The 10,000-nt window shown below is 41.4% G+C and overlaps 3 protein-coding genes across 5 annotated transcripts in view; 2 read left to right on the top strand and 1 right to left on the bottom strand.

The window, feature by feature from the left end:
• LOC117732764 (E3 ubiquitin-protein ligase TRIM21-like) overlaps positions 1-10,000 on the top strand; it is a 299,335-nt gene that overhangs the window by 117,399 nt on the left and 171,936 nt on the right. The gene's annotated exons all lie outside the window — the stretch shown is intronic.
• On the bottom strand, positions 694-3,550 carry map1lc3c (microtubule-associated protein 1 light chain 3 gamma). Its single transcript, XM_034536714.1, has 4 exons — positions 3,461-3,550; positions 3,292-3,347; positions 3,106-3,212; positions 694-987 (listed from the first exon to the last, which is right to left on the bottom strand). Exons 1-4 carry the CDS (start codon positions 3,519-3,521, stop codon positions 822-824), a joined length of 390 nt encoding a protein of 129 aa, XP_034392605.1. The 5' UTR covers positions 3,522-3,550; the 3' UTR covers positions 694-821.
• LOC117732533 (striatin-like) overlaps positions 5,444-10,000 on the top strand; it is a 39,294-nt gene continuing 34,737 nt past the window's right edge. For 2 of the 3 annotated variants that reach the window (XM_034535541.1, XM_034535550.1), the window contains exon 1: positions 5,451-5,860. In XM_034535541.1, coding sequence (XP_034391432.1) covers positions 5,600-5,860 — 261 coding nt within the window. In that variant the 5' untranslated portion in view covers positions 5,451-5,599. Of the gene's footprint in view, positions 5,861-10,000 lie in introns of all 3 variants that reach the window. The other variant, XM_034535559.1, reaches the window with a different exon arrangement.

Genomic DNA, 10,000 nt, shown 5'->3' on the forward strand with positions numbered 1-10,000 from the left:
TGGCGACAATAAAACCACCACGCAAGATTTAAATCATTAACTTAGTTTGCTTCAGTAATAAAAACGTGAAACCTCCTAAATAGGTCGTGTTGTCACCTCTTTGTTTCACTTGTTCTCCCACAATTGCACCACGACTACTAAACGCACAACTAAAACTAAGGTCACGAGGTGTTTGTGGCTTTTATGGATGAGATTAAATTAGAACTGAACAGAAGATTAATTATTTAATAGTCTTTTACAAAAGGTTCCCCTGTTAGAAACATCAGTTAAATGTAAAACTATTAAGAACTACAGGAAGAAAATGAGATATATATTTTTGCTTCCATACATTTAAGATTAATGGAAAAAACTGTCAAATACACATTGCATATTTTACTTAGTCTATTTGAGTCTGTAGATTGATTAAATCCACCAAAATTAGATAACTTGCCTTATTTGCATATTTAAACACATTCAGAAAACATAATACAAAAAAAAAAATGTCCTAATGCAAGAAATCAACTGGGGAAGTTTATTTGGGAGATGTTAAAGATTTATTCTTCATGCAACATTGAGTTTGGTTCCAGGAATGTCTGCAAATTGACATCATTTCCATATTTAGAAACAGAATAAAAAGAATTGAACTTTAATGAAAGTTACCTGGTGAAGTTGTGACCTTAAAACAGAATTTAAAAAAAAAACACCAGAAACCAATTCATAACACATAAGATTTATTGGATCCACATACTTCAATTAAAAAGCCATCTTACCACAACATGTACAACAATATATACACATATTTTTTCTATATTTACAGCCGATCTTCTGCCCCCCGGTGAAGTCTAAAGGCGCCCGAACATCTCCTGCGAGGCGTAGGTCATGTAGAGGAAGCCGTCCTCGTCCTGGTGGTCCTTGTACACCTGGGCCATGGTGAGCGACATGCTGGCCAGCCCGCTGTTGTTGATGAGCAGGTAGAAGGCCTGAGAGGGCAGCAGCGCCATCCGGTTCCTTGGGGGGGGGGGGGGGGGGGGGGGGAGAGGGGAGGGGGGAGGGTGAAAAGGGGGCGGTGCCGCATACCTGAGGCCCTCACGTGGGGCGCCGAGTCGCCACTTAAAAATGTGGAGCCGCCATTGTTTTAGTCTCCGATCTACTGCGGCCACCGCATTCCATTCTTAATGCCGAGCATCTTGGTATTTGTTGCATTGGAGAAGTAAATAAAAAAAAAACACGCCTACGCAGGTTGTTAGTATGCGTGTGTGCTCGCACTTTCCCACAATGCATTGCACGACGAAATGGAGGCCCCGCACTGCAATTTTTAAGACTATAAAAAGAGTTTTGGAATATTATGCCGTGACAAAGTGCAGCAGAGACCAACGTCAAAGAAACAAAGTTATACTCTGCATGTTATCTTCTTTTTAAAAACTGAGATTAATCTGCACTCTTTTGCTTAGATTTCCTCTTTTTTTTTAAGGGCTTCAAAAATACACTTTCACAAATCCAACGTTGATTTAAATCCGCAACTATTAACCAAAGAATAAAAAGTAAACGAGTATGAAAAACAGTCGATGTCAGCTTTACTTTAATGCATTCAGTACCAAAAAATGAATAATTAACCTTCATTTAGTTTCATACTGGACACCAATTGCTCTAAACCACGGTGCGGTGACGTCATGACGCCTGCAGGTTAACAGATAAAAGAAACTTCCTTTAAGCAGAAACATTTGAAAATACAAACACTTTAAGAGCGGCTCTATTGAAGTTGGCCGTCTAATAAAACTACGAGTGTATTTTATCACGTATAAAACCGAGAGTAGAGAGTAAAGTACAAACTGTACCATTAGCACGGAGAATTGATTTGGGATCAATTACAATTTATCCCCATGGCACTAATTTGAACCGCGAGCTGCAACTGATTCCAGACCAGCCGTGTGACTCGTGTCAGAGGAACGCAACGCCGCTGACTTTCTGCTGCGTCAGCATGACCGAGACAAAGAGGGAAGAAACACAAGAAACTTTTAAAGAGGCCCGAGAACCAGTTTATATCCTCATTGTGGGATTCATCCCTCTAGATAGATAATGTTCTTTATGGAAGAGAAGCAAACGTATCATCAGGTCGACACCTCACAATATGAAAGATTTAAGTGTCAGTTTACACACAAGTATTTTCTTAAATCACTTTCTACTGAAGAAACATCCACTAAAAAGCTTTATAGGTTTCCGGGGGAAATGAAATATTAAAATGTAAGACATTTCAAGGCTCTGAACTCATTGAACTTTAAATCCATTCAACTTCAAACTGGGGGCAGAAGGCCCAAAGACAGACGCCTCACAATATTTTTAAATAAAAACTATCTGCATATTATACACACATATGTATACATATACACACACACATACAAAAAGTGCCATTAAGTAAATATGTCAATGATCAATGCACTTCACAATGTTTGTGTCACAGCATCAGACGTCTTTACTTTGTAAACAAGAGACAAACAAACAAGTTCCACTAGACGTAAAAACTAAACCGCCATTTAGAGTCCAAAAGAATCCTTAAAACATGGAGTCTGTCTCTGGCGGTTTGACTCGTTTAATAGATTTTAGGACTAAAAAGTGACAAAACGGTTCACAGTGAATTTTATATATCGGCATTTCCAGAAAATAATTCTAAAAAGCAGACAAACTTTGGACTAAGGTTTGTTTAAGTATCTTTAAAGCTAGAAAATGCATTTCCCATATTTTCTAAACTCGCCAAACTTAAAGCGGGTTTCAGCATTTATTTAAAAAAGTCAGTTAAATACGCTCCTAAATTGTGCAGCTTTTCTACTTTTTGGGGGGTCTCATGAAAAATAAACCAATATAAACTGAGTTATGGAGCATTTAGTTGAACAGAGAGTTTAGGATTTTATTTTCAGGCATTTTTTTCCCACCATTTTCTGTCCCCTTTTTCAAATGAGATATTCCTTTATTAGTCATTTAATCAGCACTTTAAATTGACAATAATTAATAAATATTAATTGACCAATACTTTCTTCTGCCATTGAAATCTGTAAAGTGAATGTCCCCCTTTAAAGTCAGACATCACGGATCCCTATGATCACCGGTGAGCACGCAGGTGCACGTCATTACCTGATGATGGTGACGAACTGGGTCATGGTGAGCTCGTGCGGCACCAGGAACTTGGTCTTGTCCAGCGGAGGGAGATACTTCTCCCTCTCGTAGCGTTCAATGATGACCTGCGAGCATCCGCCGGAAGTTAAAGACACACGGACAGGACTCACCGGCTCGCGAGGAGAACTTTCACCGACAACTTACCGGAATTTTATTGGGGAATTTCGACCTGATGCCCGCCACCTCTTGTTTCCTCGTAGCTGCACACACAAAACAAAGAAAGAAAACGAAAAATAAATCAGATATATATAATTTTTTTTAAGTTTCCAGTCAAGTTTTTCTCTCTCGTTGTTCTCGAGTCTGAAATATTTACCGAAGCTCTTCCTCTGTTTGAACGGCTTGTTCTGCACCGGGGTTTTGTCGAACGGAGGCATGCTCTGCGTGCTGTGTGCGTGTGTGTGTGTGTGTGTGTGTTGTGAGCACGCGCACCTGTGCGTGTGCGTGTGTGTGTGTGACGGAGGGGAGCGGCAGCGCGGAGTGACAGAGCTCGTTGAACGGGCGCTGTGACCCGAGCGGCAGTTAAATAGGGCGCGGAGCGGCGGCTGTGGCGCATCAGCTGATGAGCGCGTGGCCGGGGATTCATCCGCGGGGTCACACACACACACGCGCACATGGGGTGGACATAGGGGCACCACTCACCACTATTCTACTACCGCCCTGTGAAAAGACGCTGCATTGACCATGTTATTTATTTATATAAGAGCATATGGGCCTAAATATAGAAACGTTTGTTCATAACATGGCAGAATAAACATTATAAATAACTCTCTTTTTGAAATGTTTCTTACAAGGAGCCAATGTAAGAAGGAAGGGAATAAATCTCTTTAAAAAAAAGGGTAATTCCGGACTTGGCAAGTCCCATTATAAACCATCATATCTGTGTTATTTCACCTTTTGAAAAAAAGGTACACTGTATACATATTTATTTAATTTTTTTTTACATTTTCATTTCCTTTATTATTATTTAAATTCTTGAATGTAATATGCCCTGCTTTTTATATTTTATTGTATTGTATATTTGTATCCTGGGGATGAATAAAGTAAAATCTAATCTAATCTAAATCTAAAAACAATCTTTTTCTTTAAAAAAAGTTATTTTTATTATTCATTTGTATTAATTCAAACTCTTAAGCTATAACTAAGAACATAAATAATGAGATACATGAACTTGAATTAGCGCTGGTTTGGAGGCGCACCTCGAGCTCTCCTCCAATTGGATCATTTTCCTGCCATTCATCGGAGCAGCCAATGGCGTGAGAGTATGTACGATAGTAGGCGGGGCTAACGGGTATTGCTGTCACGGCTCAGTTGTGTCAAGTGGTTTTCCTTTATCCAAAGTGATACCGGTAATGAAATGATTGTGCCTTCAAAATAAAAGTTTGCTTAATTTAACTAGAGATTATTGTGTGCACGTAAACGTTTGACATGGCCTGTCATACAATATATATATATATATATATATATATATATATATATATATATATATATTACTGAAGTTATTTCATTCGATCAATCAAATGGGGCCAAAGTATTACTCACTCGTATTTTGATGATTTTCTGCAATTAGACATGGCACGCATAATTATTATTGCTACATTGGCACGTGTTGGTATACATCATTCACATGTACATTACTGTATTATTTGCAGTACTTTGCTGCACATGTACATTAACAAAGCCCGGGACCCCCCACTGACTCTGACTCTTACATCATCAGGACAATTTCCTTTAACACCCTTGCACATCTTTTCTTTTCTTATTAAAATACACTTACCACTTTCATAATATATACTTGTTTTAAAGTAATGTTTGTACCACATTATATATATATATATATATATATATATATATATATATATATATATTATTGCACTATATTAATTGTTTTTCTGTTTTATTCTGTCTATGTTTATTGTTTTTATTATTTATTTAAATGATCTGTTTGTTGTTGTATTATTTGATTGTATTATTCTATGTCTATGTTAATTGTTTTTATCATTTTATTATTTTAATTGTTTTATTGTATTATTCTATGTCTATGTTTATTGTTTTTATTATTTATTTATTTGATCTATGTTTGTTGTTCTTATTATTTTATTGTATTATTCTATGTCTTTGTTTATTTAATCATTTGTTATAGTTTTTATTGTTTTATTCAATGTCAATATGTGTATTGTTACGCAACTTTCACCTAGGCCAAATTCCTTGTACGTGGGCCAATGAACGATTCCGAGTCCGGTTGCTTTTATTTTGAAATTCCAAACCCGGAAGTCCCGCGTTCGTGTTGATTCCGGTCGCTCGACGCGTCGCCTCGTCGTCTGACAGCTGGCTCAGACAGGAGCGGAGGTGGCCAACGAGAGGGAGAGGACTGTTGATGGCTCCGGTGTCTTCCAGGAGGATCTACTGAGTGTTCCGGGACCGACCCAGAAGCCATCGCAGACCCGGTGAGGCCATGGACGAGCAGGCGGGCCCCGGTGTCTTCTTCAACAGCGGCGGAGGAGGCGGCGGCGGCGGCGGCGGCGGCATTGGAGGCGTCGGCGGTTCGCCCGGCGGTGCGAACATCAAAGCGCCGCAGACTACCGGCGACGTCGGGGGCGGAGAGGCGGCCCGGGCTCAGTACAACATCCCGGGGATTTTACACTTTCTCCAGCACGAGTGGGCCCGCTTCGAGGTGGACCGCGCGCACTGGGAGGTCGAGCGGGCCGAGCTGCAGGTGAGCGAAACCCCCCCCCCTACGTCACTCAGGTGTCCATTGTTGTGTCGGAGGGTCCAGGACGTTGCGCCTGACAAATTAAGGACATTCATATGTCAAAAAAATAAACCGCGACCAGTGGGGTAAAGTAACACGCGCACGTGGGGAAAGCGACGCGTGTTTTTTTTTTTTTTTACGTAACATTTTGTACTTTTAGTGGACGCGCCGCTTCTCGCCGCGTGACGCACGTTATTGTGTCTGACGCGTGAAGTTGTGTTGATGGACGCTTTCTGCCGAATTTGTGAAATTTAAAAGGACGCGCACCACGTGCACCCAAGCGCGTGGACTTGAATGCGTGCACGGAGAACATGTAACGTGTTGTGTGATTTTTTTTTTTTTTAGAAGTGCGTTCCTGTCGGTGTTGTCCTTGTACCTGCTAACCAGGTTAGCGGCAGCTGAGATTTGTTTGTTCTTCTGGGTGTCGGTTACCTGTCGGGCCCTTTTTGAAGTGTCGCGTGTGTGTTTATTAATTCATGCGTCTACATTGTTTTTTTTGTTTTTGTTTGTATTATTTGCCGATGATGCTGCGATTACCTGTGCAGAGCAGGAGTAACTGAAAACAACGACAGCCGCGCGTGCGTGCAGCCGGTGAGAGTTTGCGCGTCCATGGCGTGCGTGCACGTGGTTGAGTCACGACACGTTGGCGTGGATCAACTGTTTATTTGATGTGTGTGTGTGTGTGTGTGTGTGTGAGGGGGGGGGGGGCTGGAGGATGTTCATAGACAGAATAAAACAATACAATAATAATAAAACAATAAACATAGACAGAATAATACAATAAAACAATACAAATAATATATATATATGTGTGTATATATATATATATATGTGTGTGTATATATATATATATATATATATATATATTATATATATATATATACACACACACAAGCCAAATGTATCAAACCAGCAGCTTTTTAATTAAATTCAAATGCAAGCTGCTTATTAATATTAATAACTGGCGAAAGGTGAATTATCAGCTGTTAAGTCTCATTGGAAGGGTATTTATGATGCAGTCTATATTTGCTGTATTTTTATATGCAGTAAATCCCAGAGGCTATAGAGAGGGCAGGGTATCAAACAACCGGGCTTTTCTGAGAATGGAAGGAGGTCCGATCTAAACCGAAAACTTACCGTAAATCCAAATCTCAGACCGTGTTATTTAATCGTATTTGTATCTCGGCCGTAGACGACAACCAGAGGAGTCGCCCCCTGGTGGTCAGGAGAGAGAATGCAGCTTTAACACATGAAACGTAGACTTCTATACAACCAGAGGAGTCGCCCCCTGGTGGTCAGGAGAGAGAATGCAGCTTTAACACATGAAGCATAGACTTCTATACAACCAGAGGAGTCGCCCCCTGGTGGTCAGTAGAGAGAATGCAGCTTTAACACATGAAGCATAGACTTCTATACAACCAGAGGAGAGAGAATGCAGCTTTAACACATGAAGCATAAACTTCTATACAACCACAGGAGTGGCCCCCTGGTGGTCAGTAGAGAGAATGCAAGTTCAAAGACTCTTCTGCATCGGTTGCCTCCTGGTCTCTCTCCTATTTTTAAGTGCTGTGACTCACCAGACGCTCACTGCAAAACCCCACATTGTTCAGCCTTCATTGAACCCTTCTGGCGTTGTCACATTCAATGCAATGAGCCCTTCAGGTGACCCCGAAGGGCATGGGAGCGTTTAGCGTTTTTCCGCCGCACGTTCAACCTCAGTGCGTTTTTTTTTTTTTCTCCCTCAAACGAGCTGTTTTATTACATAAGTACGAGTCATCGGCCGACTGAGACCGAGAGTGCCACTTCCTCTGAGGTCATCCTCTAAAGGGAGGGGGGGGGGCAAGCTGGCACACATGATGGGAAAGATTTAATGATCCCAAAAAAGGAACACATGTAAGGTCGAGTGTGAGGGGAGTTCGCTGAGGAGACGGTGGGAGACCTTCTTAGGATTCAACACCTCTCACCTGCTGATCACGATCTGGATTGATGACATCATTTTTTAAGCAATTGTGGACTTTTAAAAGCTGATTTTTGATTAATGCTATATTGGCGCCGCACTTTTCCCGAGGAACCAACTATTTAATTAGTCAAATTACAGATGAAAAGTCAAATAAAAGCAAATCATAAGGTTTATAATTTAGAATATAAAAATAAGAATACAACAACTGTGTAAAAGCCCAGCAAAGTGCATTGTAAAGTAATACGATAACTGTCTAAAAAAAAGAGGATTAAAATGAATTAAGTACTTATCTGTATTGATATGGGAGTATAATGTAGTACATATCTAGGTGAAGTCGTGCGTGAGCTTCGAGAGCAGAGATACGCGCAGGATGTTTGGACGCTCGGCTTTCCTTCCTCTCCGGACTCAGACTATAAATACACCTCCACGAGAGGAAAGATGGAGCGATGGAGCTCCATTTCTAAAAGCCTCTCAAAAGAGAGTTCCGTGTCAGAGAATCTGAATTAAGTTTTTGGAATGAAAACCGATATTTCTGTTTACCCCCGAGAGCCATTGGAGCTCAGGTCGTTCCATGAGAGCCAGCGGATGAACACCGTCACTGCTGGAGAGACGAGTAATTCTCACACTCTTGTCTTCTGCAGCTTCCTTCACTAATTAAATGATATTTCCCGGGTGCAGAAAGGTGTGTGTGTGTGTGTGTGTGTGTGTGTCGCTCCACCTTCATGTTTATGGTCTCGCTCCAGCTTCACGTTTATGGTCTGCTTCACGTTTATGGTCTGCTCCACCTTCATGTTTATGTCTCTGCTCCAGCTTCATGTTTATGGTCTCGCTCCACCTTCATGTTTATGGTCTCGCTCCACCTTCATGTTTATGGTCTGCTCCACATTCATGTTTATGGTCTGCTCCACCTTCATGTTTATGTCTCTGCTCCAGCTTCATGTTTATGGTCTGCTCCACCTTCATGTTTATGTCTCTGCTCCAGCTTCATGTTTATGGTCTCGCTCCACCTTCATGTTTATGGTCTGCTCCACCTTCATGTTTATGGTCTCGCTCCACCTTCATGTTTATGGTCTGCTCCAGCTTCATGTTTATGGTCTGCTCCAGCTTCATGCTTATGGTCTCGCTCCACCTTCACGTTTACGGTCTCGCTCCACATTCATGTTTATGGTCTCGCTCCACATTCATGTTTATGGTCTGCTCCACATTCATGTTTATGGTCTGCTCCACATTCATGGTCTCGCTCCACATTCATGTTTATGGTCTGCTCCACATTCATGTTTATGGTCTGCTCCACCTACATGTTTATGGTCTGCTCCACATTCATGTTTATGGTCTCGCTCCACATTTATGTTTATGGTCTGCTCCACATTCATGTTTATGGTCTGCTCCACATTCATGTTTATGGTCTGCTCCACATTCATGTTTATGGTCTGCTCCAGCTTCATGTTTATGGTCTGCTACACCTTCATGTTTATGGTCTGCTCCACCTTCATGTTTATGGTCTCGCTCCACCTTCATGTTTATGGTCTCGCTCCACCTTCATGTTTATGGTCTCGCTCCACCTTCATGTTTATGGTCTCGCTCCACATTCATGTTTATGGTCTGCTCCACATTCATGTTTATGGTCTGCTCCAGCTTCATGTTTATGGTCTCGCTCCACATTCATGTTTATGGTCTGCTCCACATTCATGTTTATGGTCTGCTCCAGCTTCATGTTTATGGTCTCGCTCCACATTCATGTTTATGGTCTGCTCCACCTTCATGTTTATGGTCTGCTCCACATTCATATTGATGGTCTCACTCCACCTTCATGTTTATGGTCTGCTCCACCTTCACGTTTATGGTCTGCTCCAGCTTCATGTTTATGGTCTCGCTCCACATTCATGTTTATGGTCTGCTCCACATTCATGTTTATGGTCTGCTCCACATTCATGTTTATGGTCTGCTCCACATTCATATTTATGGTCTCGCTCCACATTCATGTTTATGGTCTGCTCCACATTCATGTTTATGTCTCTGCTCCACCTTCATGTTTATGTCTCTGCTCCACCTTCATGTTTATGGTCTGCTCCACCTTGATGTTTATGTCTCTGCTCCACCTTCATGTTTATGGTCTGCTCCACCTTCATGTTTATGGTCTGCTC

The sequence above is a fragment of the Cyclopterus lumpus genome, chromosome 1 (genome assembly GCF_009769545.1).
Source record: "Cyclopterus lumpus isolate fCycLum1 chromosome 1, fCycLum1.pri, whole genome shotgun sequence".
In the NCBI taxonomy this organism is placed as follows: Eukaryota; Metazoa; Chordata; class Actinopteri; order Perciformes; family Cyclopteridae; genus Cyclopterus; species Cyclopterus lumpus.